The sequence below is a fragment of the Anomaloglossus baeobatrachus genome, chromosome 4, assembly GCF_048569485.1.
Source record: "Anomaloglossus baeobatrachus isolate aAnoBae1 chromosome 4, aAnoBae1.hap1, whole genome shotgun sequence".
In the NCBI taxonomy this organism is placed as follows: Eukaryota; Metazoa; Chordata; class Amphibia; order Anura; family Aromobatidae; genus Anomaloglossus; species Anomaloglossus baeobatrachus.
In genome coordinates, this window is record NC_134356.1 from 232,451,751 (window position 1) to 232,466,764 (window position 15,014).

Consider the following 15,014-nt stretch of genomic DNA (forward strand, 5'->3'; position numbering starts at 1 on the left):
ATTGTAAATATGGCTGCCAGAGCTCTCAGGGGAGGAGGGAGCCGTGGGCGTGACTAATAAAGTGCGGGAATCTGGTGCCCCACAGTGCTCAGTGAGGGGGGAGGAGAACACCTAAGTATGCTCCAGCCCTCACTGCTGACGTCCAGTCGACCGTCCCGCCCTTACCCCTGACTGGCAGGCCCGGGGGCAGGAGTTATGGTACTAGGCCGCAGAAGCCGGGGACTAAATGTAATAACGCGGCCAGCAAACAGGCGCAGTCAGCGCGGTAGTCCCGGTCGTCACAAAAACCAGCAGCCGCTGCAGCGTCTGTAACACAGGCGCTCCATGCACCGTCCCCAAGGGGACACAGAGTACCTTATAGATGCAGGGCCTGTCCCTGATGATACTCAGTCTCCTGTCCGTCAGATTCCCCCAGGGGCTGCGGAGGGAGCCCGGTCCCAGTGAATGGTGACCGGTTAGGATCCCACTTCTCCCAGAGCCTCTAAGGGATGGGGAAGGAAAAACGGCATGTGGCTCCAGCCTTTGTACCCGCAATGGGTACCTCAACCTTAACAGCACCGCCGACTTAGTGGGGTGAGAAGGGAGCATGCCGGGGGCCCTGTTAGGGCCCTCTTTTCTTCCATCCGATACAATCAGCAGTTGCTGCTGACTAAAATGGGAGCTTGAGTGAATGTGTGCCTCCTTCAACACAAAGCATAAAACTGAGGAGCACGTGATGCACGGGAGGGTGTATAGGCAGAGGGGAGGGGTTACACTTTTTAAAGTGTAATACTTTGTGTGGCCTCCGGAGGCAGAAGCTATACACCCAATTGTCTGGGTCTCCCAATGGAGCGACAAAGAAAACGAATTATACCTCGGATTCCTGTGGTTTCTAGCGCAGCATCAAACCCGTATTTCTCTTTTTACCCCCTATTACTATGAAATGGCAGTTGGTGCTGATGAGATTCTATGTAGATAAGAGGGCTCCACCCTCTGCCTCTAGCTCCACCCATCAACATCATAGAATCTCATTAGCACCAACTGCCATCTCTTAGTAATGGGAAAGTCTTCACTGAATACAGATTTTACTACAGAACTGAGAATGTTGCTAATGACTCAATTCTGGCAGAGAAAGAAGCAAATTTGTCTAATATATTAAAGTTGCTTATTTTCATCTATTAAAATTAAAACAATGGTTATGCTTTAATGATCAATCTGGGACAGCCACTGATTATTAAAAAAAAAAACAAAACCCCCACACTGACCATTCACTGATCCAAAACACTGGCATAATTATCAATATGTGTTTAAATATGGATGTGAATATGGCCTTAGAATTGCAAGCATCTCTATCTAGTATAACTTCAGGCTGATATATTTTACTCCAATACCTGTATGTGAATTGCAGAACTTCATGAGGCTGAGTTCACATGTCCAGTAATCGTATGTTAGAACAGATCTGTTGGAACAAAACGTTTTGCAAACACTTTTTTTTTTTTTTTTGTCCATTGTTAAAAACCAGAACACAGATCCAACAAATCAGTTATTTAACATTTTAGTTTATGGAGAACTGACCTGGTAACGGATTGCCATTTAGCTATCCTTCTTTCTTTTGTAAAGGATCACTTTTTTTTTTTCTTACAGGATCCATTTCAAATGGAAGATTAATAGCTTTCTGTTAACTGTTCTGTTCTCAAACTCCAATGTGTTTGTTTTTTTTTTTTTTTAAAAAAAAAAAAAAATAAATCCAGATCTGGCAAATATTTAGCCAACAGATCTCTGTAGGGTCTGTTCTGATGATTAGATAACATGTGAATTCAGCCTGAATCTTTTTACACTACTTTGACAACCCTCTTAAATGTCATCTGAATCCCCTGAACCTCCCATGCCAGCACCAACCCAGTGATGGCAGCACTGAAAGTCACATGAGTTCTGCAGTCAATCAGTGGCTGCTGATTGTTGCCTGTACCATTCAGGGCTCTCAGACAGCATGACTCAAACTGAATGTGACAGCCTCATAGAAATACATGAGGTTGTCGCTCTGGTTTGGAGACATGTGGTCAGTCTGTGTACTGTGGTCTGAGATCAGACGTAAGAGAAAGCCCTTTCTCAGAGCTGACAAACTGTAATTTATTGATGAGTAGCTGACCGGATATCACGTGAGTGCTGCAGGCAAACTGGTCCATAGACAACACCTGACATGGACATTGCTGGAACGGTGCTAGTGTGGGAGGTGAGGTGTTTTGTTTAATTTTCTTCAGGGGACTATGGAATTTAAGAGGTTGTCCAAAAGTACAACACAAGAGTATAAAGTTGGCACTAGTCCATGTACTATGTCAGATATAGGCAATATCCAAAGGTATGCACACTATAACGGGTGGTGCTCTGCGTAAATCAGGAACATACAACAAAGACCTTCAAGATGATGTATATTCACAGGACTTGTCCCAGATCTTTATTCAAAATTTCAGTTTATTTACATGAGATGCATATGGGATATAAGCAAGCAGCTACTATGGCACAATTGGCCTCCCATAATGTATACCCTGTATTCACCATCTGAAAATAAATGTAGTGTTGATGAGCTCTAGTAAGTGCCACAAATCTACCCCATATTGGACCACCCCTACAAACTAACTATAAAAACCACAAGCAGTTCAAAGACTAGACCTTTTCAGTAGCATTTCTGCTCAAAAACTTCTGAAGGGGACTTGGTATGATCAAACACTAATGCCATGTTCCCATGAGTTTTTGACACTATGTATTTTTTTCTTAATGTAAAAACGCAATGTCTTGCAGTTCCAGCAAAGTGGACGGGATTTATAGAAATCTGACACGTGGATTTTTTTTTTTTTAACTGACCTGCAGTAATGTTTGTTTCAGACATGCTAGTTTCTCTTGCAGGTACGTGGAGTTGTAATGTGCAGATTTCTCAGAGTTGTATTAAATGTGTGATAGTCATGTGTTGATTACATGTCTTAGGTTATCACACATCTATCTTTTCTGCCGTTTGTCAGATCTGGCGTGCTCCCGTACAGTCTACAGTACAGTGGCTGCACTGCAACTTCCTAGTCACATGACAGCATGTGACCGGAGCTTGTCTCACAGCCACTGTACTGTAGACTGTACAGGAGCGCGCCGGATCCTACAAACGGCAGAAAAGATGGATGTGCGTTCTTAACCTTACCTGTGGATATTTCACAAGTTTTGTTAAAGACCAGGAAGTATCTAAAAAGCTTTATTTAAGACCTGACATACCAAAAAGAGGAGCTGCAGAGTCAAAAAACATAGAATCGCCTTCCTTTTCACCTCCCCAAAACAATGAAAAAAAAACTGCACATAAGCTTGTTTACATTATAGGTGCAGAAATACTTCATTGATTATGAAATACTCATTGTGTGAATGTAGCCCAAGAGATCATGTTGGGAAATTAAGCAGTTGTAGCCATCACAGGATGAGTAGGCAAAATAAATGGTCTTCTGACACAGGGCAAGGATTGTAAGCCTGGCTTTATTGGTTGATAACACAAAAGCAAAAATTATGAATTTTTTTTATACAAGTAGAAAAAGTATTATGAATTTTATACTTTCTGAATAAAAAGATTTCAGCATTTGTGGATTTATTGGCTCACAGCTTTAGACCATCAATATTAGGCAGTCAAGTATGTACTACACATTTTGTTTATTTGGCATATGAGAAAGTTATAGGTGAAAAATGAAAAGTGTATTAAAGTATAACTATTAGGAAATTCATACAACTGGCTCCCTCCTTACAGAAGTGTTCAACAGCACATATGAAAAATTGTCCATCTTGTGTTCCACATGTGCTTTAGCCAAATAGTTTCCCTAACTTATGATGCAAGAACAAAAAAAAAAAACCAGGTTCCAGAGAAACATATGCAGATAGGGAGCAGGACGTTGATGATAAAGAACTGGGTGCAGAAAAGCCAGAGGTAAGAGACGTTTTCTGACTCCTGACTTAGCACATCTAGATCAGAGGTCCCAAACACGCAGGCCGCATGAGGCTCCTCAGGTTACTTTGTGCGGCCACCAGCCCCTGTTGACTATCGTGCCCGGTGCAGGGGCTGTGAGATGAATGTTTTGCTGGTGCTGCGCTCTGAGTCCAGCGCTCTGTGCACAACTATTCCGCCAATGGAAACTGCCTGACCTCTGCTGCTTACCTATGATTGGTGGACAGCTCCGGCTACATTGGAACGTTGTGCACAGCATCAGCAAAACATTCATCTGACACGGGCTGCGGCCCCTGCACTGGCCGTGATAGTTACCAGGGGCACGGGCCTGCAGACCGCAAGAAGCAGAGATAAGGCAGCCGAGTGAACACTGTGTGTGTGTGTGTGTGTAGGGGGGGGGGGTGTAGGTAGGACGGTACAATAACCCCTTAGCGAGCTATGATGTACTGGGTACATCATGGTGAAATTGCAGCCCCGAGCCCTGGTGGCTGGGATCGCTTTGCAAATACCTTAGATTTGGGGAGGAGGGGACCTCTCCCTGACTTTAGGAAGGGTGGTGTCTCCTCCCCGGACCTTAGGAGGCTGTGATTGGCTGACTAACACCGCTCAGCCAATCACAGCCACTGTAATGTTTCAGCCATTGAAAATAGCTGAAACATTGAAATCAAGCCATGATCAGTGCAGATATAGCAATGATCATTGGCCGGAGCTGGGTGACCTGTTTCATATACCCCCAGCTCTGATTGGAGAGACCAGTCTTGTGACCGATCTCTCCAATCACTGTGGAGCTGGGGCCAGAGACCGCTCCCCATTATTACAGGATGGGCACATTACTATAGGATGGGGACTAGGATGAGCACAATACTACAAGGGGACAAGGATGGGCACATTCCAACAAGATGGGGAACATTACTAAAAGATGTTGGGCAAAATTTCTATATAGTACTAATTGTATCCCTTTCTTGTAACTGTTACAATGTAAAAAACCAAAAGGCATGACTTTACCTTTTTTTTTTTAATAATTTAAACAAAGAATGTGCACATTTGTTATAATAAGTGAAAAAATGTTCAAAATCAGTAATCCAAAAGGTGTGTAATAAAAAATAAAAAAGTACAAATAAAAATGTCACTTTGTCCTGCAAAGAATACGGCCTCTCCAAATTATTTTTTTTCCTCTGTGCGGCCCATACACCCAGCCGAGTTTGAGACCCCTGCCCTAGATCCTAGCTTTTATGTGCAGTGAAGGATAGAAAATAAAGCTTATGGCAATTTGTGTTACGGTATACTGGCATGGAGAGAATCTTGTAATTATTCTTTCTCCACAAATAGTTTCATAGCCTGTGCAAATATACCTATAATAAAAGTACAAGCATGATATTCTTAAAAATCTCACCATTATGATTTATTATAGCGTGGAACATACAAAGAATATATGGACTTTTTTTTTGCAATCCCATGATTAAGGCTGTAATTTCTAAAACATCTGACTTGAGTAAAACTTCCAAAAAGAGTGATGTTTGCTATATAATGGTACATTATCCATCCACATGCAAGTCTTTGGCCACCAGCATTGCAGTCACCGGATGCATGAAGGCTCTATTCTTCACAAAAGTGCTGACTGCTTGGTCCCGAGCTTTGTCAAAGTTGTAAAGGTCCCTAAAGAACATACAAAAAGTAAAGCTGTTCAGGCTGGGATAATATTCACATTTCATGCAAAAAAAAAACAACAAAAAACTCTTTTTCATTCCTTATTTTGAATGAGAGAGGGGAGCTAGCACGATCTGAAATTGGCATGCATCATATAAAAAGTGCAAATTCACAGATTTATTCCAACTGTACTATAATATAAATTGAGATTTTTAGCAAATAATTGATCAATTCTTTGAGCCACCCCTGCCAACATCACGGCAAATCTCAATAGGGGGGGTCCTACACTATATTATGTATTTCATGTGCCACGCGGCCTCCTAGATAAAGTTAAAAGCAGAACTATAATGGAGCACACATACCTGTAACCTGTATATAGCCGCTTCTATGTTGCAAAAGAGGCAATTGTGGATAGAGGCCAGCCCAGGTCCCAGTATGGAGAGCAAGCTCTACACATACCAGGACTATATCAGAACTGACCCTCCCAGTGCCAGACAGCAACCATTGATGAAGGCGGACCAGATCTAAGTATGGTGCTTAATTAGCATTGCCTGTGGAAAGGGTGAGGCAACTGAATGTGAACAGCTACCAACAGGAGGAATACATTGCAAACCAAAATTAGGCGTGCATAGCATGGTGGTGACCAGCCACCAGACATTTGTAGCATAACTACAACCAAACAGAGAGAGGGGAGCCAGCACGATCTGAAATTGGCATGCATCATATAAAAAGTGCAAATTCAGATTTATTCCAACTGTACTATAATATAAATTGAGATTTTTAGCAAATAATTGATCAATTCTTTGAGCCATCCCTGCCAACGTCACGGCAAATCTCAATAGGGGGGTCCTAACCTATATTATGTATTTCATGTGCCATGGGCTGGCCTCTATCCACAATTGCCTCTTTTGCAACATAGAAGCGGCTATATACAGGTTACAGGTATGTGTGCTCCATTATGGTTCTGCTTTTAACTTTATCTAGGAGGCCGCTTGGCACATGAAATACAGAATAAAGTTAAAAGCAGAACCATAATGGAGCACACATACCTGTAACCTGTATATAGCCGCTTCTATGTTGCAAAAGAGGCAATTGTGGATAGAGGCCAGCCCATGGCACATGAAATACATAATATAGGTTAGGACCCCCCTATTGAGATTTGCCGTGACGTTGGCAGGGGTGGCTCAAAGAACTGATCAATTATTTGCTAAAAATCTCTTTTTATTATAGTACAGTTGGAATAAATCTGTGAATTTGCACTTTTTATATGATGCATGCCAATTTCAGATCGTGCTGGCTCCTTTTTCTCTGTTATGACTGTAGTTATGCTACAATTTCTTGTGACTGACCATCACCATACCATGCACGCCTGATTTTGGTTTGCAATATATTCCTCCTGTTGGTAGCTGTTCACATTCAGTTGCCTCACCCCTTTCCACAGGCATTGCTAATTAAGCACCATACTTTGATCTGGTCCGCCTTTATCAATGGTTGCTGTCTGGCACTGGGAGGGTCAGTTCTGATATAGTCCTGGTAGTACAGTGTAGAGCTTGCTCCACATACTGGGACCTGGGCTGGCCTCTATCCACAATTGCCTCTTTTGCAAAATGGAAGCGGCTATATACAGGTTACAGGTATGTGTGCTCCATTATGGTTCTGCTTTTAACTTGATCTAGGAGGCCGCATGGCATATGAAATACATTATAGTGTAGGACCCCCCTATTGAGATTTGCCGTAACGTTGGCAGGGGTGGCTCAAAGAATTGATCAATTATTTGCTAAAAATCTCATTTTTTTATTATAGTACAGTTGGAATAAATATGTGAATTTGCACTTTTTATATAATGCATGCCAATTTCAGATCGTGCTGGCTCCTTTTTCTCTTATTTTGAATGAACAGTTTAATAAAAGGCTTAATTCTTACCCTATGAAATGCATTGTCATAGATCAATGAAAACTGCATAACATGGCTGGTAACCTGTGCGATTTTTTTTTTTTTTTTTTTTTTTCCTTTTTCCACACCCACTCACTTAGTGGGAGAGTAGGACCCAAAATATGGATCAATGTAGTGTGTAAGTGTAATATAGAAATTATACACAACACATCATTGCGCTGTATGTAAAAGTCTTATGTCTTGTTAATTAACATGGACTTGCACTGGATAGTGTGCTGCCTGTGAATATTATCCATTTTGCATGCACAGACCAATTATAAGCAGAACAGCAAGCTGACTAGAAGAGAAAATGTAACCTTGATGGGGGGTGGGGGTGGGGGGGAAGTCGCCCCCCCCCTCCCATTGGCACGATTGTGTAAATTTTCTATAACAGTGCAAAGTATATAGAGCTACTTTAAAAAGGTATACTGAGGCGCTATAAAAAAATAATTTTTAGATCCAAAAATCTGCACAAACTGATTTCCCACAGGAGCTGTCAGTGTTTTACAAATGTAGTGATGTCATTTACAGTCACGTGACTGCTGCAGCCAAGTACTAGTCTCAGCAGTGATGTGCGCTGCTCATGCTGAATGATTGACTGCAGCGTATCATTGAAGCAGGAAATAAAAACAGAATTTATAGGGACTGCTGCAATGGCAGTGAATTTAACAAGAAAGTAGCATTAAATGTTAGAAAATAAAGGCTATTTTTAATTTAAAACCCTCAAAACAAATATACATCTCTAATCAGAAAAATACAACATATTTTACAATAGTGGCAAATGCAGGCAGACAGAATACTCTCAGGTGAATTTTTGGATATGGTTTTATTATTAATCATAATTTGTCAGCAGGTTTTTGTTACCTTATCTGAGAACAGCATGATGTAGGTAAAGAGATCCTGAATCCAACGATGTATCACTTAGATTACTGGCTGCAGCCGATCTGACACAATCTGAATATTTAGATTTAGCCAGGAAGCAAAGCTAAGAGAGCTACCCAGTCCACACAAGGCTCTCCTATAGAGATTGACACCTCACTGTCAATCACAGGAGGGGGTGTGCTTGACTGCCAGTATGACACTGTAGCCTGAACAATGAGAAGTCCCTGAACTCTGTTTTAACCCTTACTTCATGCTGTATTCAACTTAAATAGCAAATACCTTCTAACAGATTCCCTTTAAAGGGAACCTGTCAGGGGCAATATGCACCCAGAACCAGGAGCAGTTCTGAGTGCATATTGCTAATCCCTGCCTAACCGTCCCTGTATACAGTAGCACAGATAAAGAGATCACAAGAAAAAGTATTTCTAAAGATCCTTTATAATATGCTAATGAGGCCAGCGACTAGTTGCTAGAGTGATTTTCCCCTGACTTGTCAGAGCTCTTTGCACGCCTCGGTGGGCGTGCTAACATGCTAGTCAATACCTATTGGCACGAGTAGTGACGCGCAGACCTGTGTCTGTTGTCACAGCCACAGACACTAGGTTTAGGCTAAGTGCGCATGATCAGAAGTCCCGGCACTTCCGGTCATAGGTACTAGACCTCTCTGAAGGTGGGACGTGTACACCCGACTTCATAGTGGCATAACCAGAATTGCCAGGACTTCTGGTCATGCGCACTGAGCCTAAACCCGGCGTCTGAGGTGGTGGCAATGGACAGACGCATCACCACTGAGGACTCTGGGCATTGAATAGCATGTTTGCACGTCCCTGTGGGCATGCTAAGAGGGTAGACTAGTCCGGGAAAGCCCATGCCATTGAGACTAGTTGCTGGCCTCATTAGCATATCATATAGGATCTTTAGAATTACTTTTCTAAAGATCTCTTTATCTATACTAGTGTATACAGGGACAGTTAGGCATGGATTAGCAATATGCACCCAGAACTGCTTGTGGTTCTGGCTGCATATTGGACCTGACAGGTTCTCTTTAATTTCAATATGTAACATTTTGCAGTGAGCTCCCCTAGCAGTAAATGCAGGCACCATGACATTTATCCTATATCTACACAAGGGATCTGTAGCCCTTCATAGAAGAAATAAGTTCCAAACAGATAATTCAATTAGTGCATAGTTTTGTGTATACGTAGAAAAGTAAAAGGTTAAGATTGGCTCCAGAATTAGAGTTGAGCGGATCGGTTATAATCCGGGTCCGACAGATCCAGATCGGGTTGCCGCCGAAGTCCGGATCCGATCCGGAATCCGCGGCTATGTAAATGAATGGGGAGTCGGATCCGGGACGAGAGAGATGAATGGGGAGCCGGATCCGGGACGAGAGAGATGAATGGGGAGCCGGATCCGGGACGAGAGAGATGAATGGGGAGCCGGATCCGGGACGAGAGAGATGAATGGGGAGCCGGATCCAGGACGAGAGAGATGAATGGGGAGCCGGATCCAGGACGAGAGAGATGAATGGGGAGCCGGATCCGGGACGAGAGAGATGAATGGGGAGCCGGATCCGGGACGAGAGCGAGAGAAGAAAAAAAATTAAACAAAAAAAAAAAATTCCCGGATCTGGAACGTGCACCCCAAATCCCGGGTACTGGTCGGACTCTGATCGGACTCTCGAACCGTGTGGATCTGGGTTTTGCCGATCCGGGTCCGCTCAACACTATCCAGAATCCTTTTTATCTTACCGATACAAAGGACGTGTAAATTTCATCCGACCTTGCTCTGTTGCCATCTTTAAAGCTAAAGGAATAACGTCTTCCCACTTTGCAAGAATACAAAGTCGTAACCATCTAGAAGTGTGAAGGAAAGAAGAAAAAGAAAAAAGGCTCGTTATAAAATACGAAGATTTATAACTATATTTAAAATAAAAGGTAATGTATATAAATCCTGGTAGCAGTCAAAAGATATTTGTAAATGTTTTACAGCAGCCTTGCCATTTAAAAATGAAAGGCAGGAAGAGGGTAAATCTAGATCAAACTGATAGGTAGAATTATTAAATCAACGTTACTTACATTCTTTATTAAATTATTATGAAAAAATGCAGGTTGATATTTAAAGAACCACTCAAGTGTTCTCCTTTGTTTTTACCGCTTGAGTGGTGCTTTAAATCTAAGTCCTCTGTCCCCTGTCTTATACACACCCTCCTGCATCTTCATCTGTTATCAACGCCAATCCTGTCTGTCTCAAGCAATTTTTGACCTGATGACAGCTGCAGTGTTCCATGGAACGGCAAAGGTCACAACTCAGTACAAGTCTATAAGAGCTTTGCCTGGCCTTATGGCTCTTATAGATTTGTATTGAAAGCTTGTGACGCAATTTTGACTTGTGGCCAGCCAGCAGTTACGGTCACAAGATGGAGAGAGGCTGAAAGGTGATGATGCCGGAGGTAGGGTATAAAAAGACAGGGAGGCAGGGGACTTAGATTTAAAGCACCTTAAAGCGCAGATTTAAAAACAAAAAACAAAAAAAACACTTCTCATTGATTAGCACCAGGTCTTAAATGTCCTCACTGGGTTAATAGGTTTATCCCAATCCTACCTGATTAAGTTTCTCAGTTTTGGTCCTACATACCTAAACAGAATCTCGGAGTTCTTGACATCATTGAAGTTGTATACCTCTTGCATACATTTCACATGAGACACCGGCAATGGCTCCTGCTCAGAATGAAAATGAAATCAGAGTCAATATTCTACATCCATGTTGTATTACGTGAAAAATGATATTGTACACTTATTTGGACAACAGCGATTTCAAGCTCTTTAGTAACAATGCACAAAATCAAGAATACATCCTTAAAGGGATTGTCCACTACTAGGACCACCCCTTCTCATTCACCATGTTTGCTCCCATTAAACGTAAAAAAAAAATAAAAAATCTTTTATTCACCTCCCATGCTCTCATAGCTCCAGCAATGTTACCGGGGCCCACGTGAGATTGTCACATGTGTTCCACATCCAATCAGTGCTGGCTTTCCTGTCTCCACCTTCAGATGTATGAGTAATCAACAGGCGCGAGGGCTGTGGCTGGCCACTCCCTTCCTGTTACTTATACATTAGAAGGCGGAGTCAGTAAAGCTGGTGCTGATTGTCACCCAATCTCATGTGAGCCCTGTGAACACAAATGCATATACTGCTGTAACAGTGTCAACACAGGCGATGAGTACAGTATAAGCTTTTTTTTTTTCTTTTTAATGGGGCAAACATTGGCAATGAGAAGTGGTTGTCCTAGTAGTAGATATCCCCTTTAAAGCACGATTGTCAACTTAACTTGCTAAAAGGTTAATGCATCTAGTAGCTAAAATGACAAAAAATAAGCGTTTTGGCTACTGGAAGTGCAGAAAAAATACAAGTCCTGTATAATAAGAAGAGCACTAAAATTGTTCTTCAAGGTGGTAACTGAGACTAGTGTGTATGCAAGTATAAACAGACTGTCAATCACTACAATCCTAGGACTCCTATTAAAGGAAGTTAATACAAAACGACTTCTAAACAAGCACAGGCGCTTGGTACACCTTTGGAATGGTGAAAAAAAAAAAAAAAAAAAAAAAAAAAAAAAAAAAAAAAAAGGACGACTACTAGTTTTCCATCCTCTTTGACAACCCTGGCTTTACTACGAAAAGAGAAGGGCGGAGATAGACGGAAAACAAGTAGGTGAGAAGGTACACTGAATGACCTGACCATGCCACAAATGCATCAGGCACCTAGACATTGCTTAAAATTAATTTTCAGATGACAGACTACCTTTATCTTCTTCATGACGAGTGATTTTTCAGTTTGTTTTTTTTCTTCTTCCCTTTCAGTTTCCCCCACCCAACCCCACCTCCGCCCCCAAGAACTATACCTGTTTTTTTAATCCATTGACAAAGCCATATGAGGCTGTCAAGTTAACCGGTAACAACAAATTAAAAAAAAAAAAAAAATTCAATGTACTGGAAAATAGGAATAAAATTCCATATGCAGTGAAATTGCAGCTGCTCCTTTCTGTGAGGTAAAACATTTCCCTGGAAAAACTAGCATGTAATTTTTTTTTCCTATATGTTCTGTTTTATGCAATGCTACAAATTCCTGTTTGTTTTTTTTATCCAATAAACAGCTGGCTAGCCCTATGTTTTGCTATCCTGGCCTGTTTAAAAAACTAAAAAAAAAAAAAAAAAAAAAAAAAAAAAAAATGTTGTACCTCACAGAAAGAATCTGCTGTGCTCTCATGCTGTAACATCTGTATGCGATTTTGTGTCCTCCCCATCCCAGGAGCTGTGGTATGATTGCACCACATCCCTGTACGGTCAGACACAGCATGTACCGGTGGACTTTTATCTCAGATATCTAAAAAATAAAAATGTACCTGTTCTAATTCTGGAACTTTAATTAATAGATCTTGGAATGAAAGTAAGTTCCACAATTAGAACAGGAACATTTCTTTGTCGCTCCATTGGGAGACCCAGACAATTGGGGTGTATAGCTTCTGCCTCCGGAGGCCACACAAAGTATTACACTCAAAAGTGTAACCCCTCCCCTCTGCCTATACACCCTCCCGTGCCTCACGGGCTCCTCAGTTTTATGCTTTGTGTGGAAGGAGGCACACATCCACTCATGCATTCCCATTTTAGTCAGCAGCAGCTGCTGATGTTATCGGTTGGAAGAAAAGAGGGCTCCCACGGGGCCCCCGGCATGCTCCCTTCTCACCCCACTACGTCGGCGGTGCTGTTAAGGTTGAGGTACCCATTGCGGGTACGACGGCCGGAGCCTCATGCCGTATTTCCTTCACCATCCCTTGGGGGCTCTGGGAGAAGTGGGATCCTGAGCGGTCATCCAGGTACTGGGACCGTGCTCCCTCCGCAGCCCCTGTGTGGAATCTGCCGGACCGGAGTATTTTCTTCATCAGGGACCGGGCCCTGCATCTGTCAGGTACTCTGTGTCCCCATGGGAACGGTTCATGGAGCGCCTGGCACCCGGACGCTGCAAGGGCTGCTAGGCCGTGAAAGCCGGTGGACTTCCGCGCCGACCGCGCCTGTTTGTCGGCCGCGGTCATAAATTTAGTCCCCGGCTTCAGTTGCGGCCTACTTGCAAAATCTCGCCCCCGGACCTGTCTGTCAGGGTAGGGGCGGGACAGCCGACCGGACGCTGCCTGGGACACACAGCGGCTGCTGATCCGTGAAAGCCGGGGGACTTCCGCGCCGACCGCGCCTGCTTGTCGGCCGCGGTCATAAATTTAGTCCCCGGCTTCAGTTGCGGCCTACTGGCAAAACTCCCGCCCCCGGACCTGTCTGTCAGGGTAGGGGCGGGACAGCCGTCCTGACGTCGGCAGTGAGGGCCGGAGCATCCTGTATGCTTCCTCCCCCCTCTTTGATCACAATAGGGACCCCAGATTCCCGCACTTTTTCCTGGTGCCGCCTACCGCTCCACTCCCCCTCTGAGAGGTCCAGCAGCCATTTTTTTCAGACATTCTGCGCGGGAGAATCATCAGGAAAGAGCTCTTCACCGCTGGGAGACCTGGAGCAGGGAATCTGGAGGACACACACGCCGCTTTTTAGCGGTCGGTAAGCCACACCGGTCATCCGGTGCTGGTCTCCCTGGGGTGCCTGAATAGATACGTATTATATATCATATATATATATATATATATATATATATATATATATATATATATATATATATCTATATATATATATCTATCTCTGTTCGGCCGGGCTGTATACTCTTCCCTTATACCCTCTGTGATCACTCTCCTGGGACACAACAGCATGTCGTCCACAAGGAGCAAGAGCGCTAAGGCACAGGGTTTCTTTGCGACCTGTACCTCTTGTGGGGCTATGTTGCCTGCGGGTTCCACCTACCCTCACTGTGAGCAATGCTCGACCCCTGTTACACTGACTCAGCCGGAGCCTCGGTCACTAGTGGGCCCCTCGGCTCAGGTAGACCACCCTGCTACCACTGTCCAGGCGGCAGGGACAGAGTTTGCAGTTTTTGCTGAGAAGCTCTCTGAGTCACTTTCACAATCCATGGCTAAGTCTATGGACAAATGGTCTGCCAAGCTGCTAGAAGCCTTGCAGTCCAGACCGGTCCTTACACAGACCCAGGACACTGTTGGATCGGCGCCTCCAGGTCCCTCTCGGTCCACGCCGCAGCGCGCTCCCGGGGTGGGCTCTAGGTTTCACGTGGAGGACTCCTCCACGGACCACAGCCCCAGACCAGCTAAGCGGGCCCGCTTGGAATCCTCAGCTTCATCTCGCTGCTCAGGTTCCCGGCTGGAGGACTCGCTGGAGGACGAGGCGGAGGTCGCAGCTCAGGGCTCTGACCATGACGTTGCCCTAAACCTTGATACACCTGAAGGGGACGCCTTAGTAAATGATCTTATCTCGTCCATCAACCAGGTGTTAGATCTATCTCCCCCGCCTCCACCTATAGAGGAGTCGGCTTCTCAGCAGGAGAAACACCAGTTTCGGTTCCCCAAACGTACACTGAGTGCGTTTTTCGACCACTCTAACTTCAAGGATGCTGTCCAGAAACCCAGAGCGGTTCCGGACAAACGCTTTACTAAG

General features: G+C 43.8%; 1 protein-coding gene across 1 annotated transcript in view; it reads right to left on the reverse strand.

The window, feature by feature from the left end:
- Positions 1–3,473: 3,473 nt before the first annotated feature.
- LTA4H (leukotriene A4 hydrolase) overlaps positions 3,474–15,014 on the reverse strand; it is a 109,388-nt gene continuing 97,847 nt past the window's right edge. The window contains exons 17-19 of the mRNA XM_075344741.1: positions 11,048–11,130; positions 10,162–10,266; positions 3,474–5,605 (exon numbers count right to left, since the gene is read on the reverse strand). Coding sequence (XP_075200856.1) covers positions 5,485–5,605; positions 10,162–10,266; positions 11,048–11,130 — 309 coding nt within the window. The 3' untranslated portion in view covers positions 3,474–5,484. The remainder of the gene's footprint in view (positions 5,606–10,161; positions 10,267–11,047; positions 11,131–15,014) is intronic.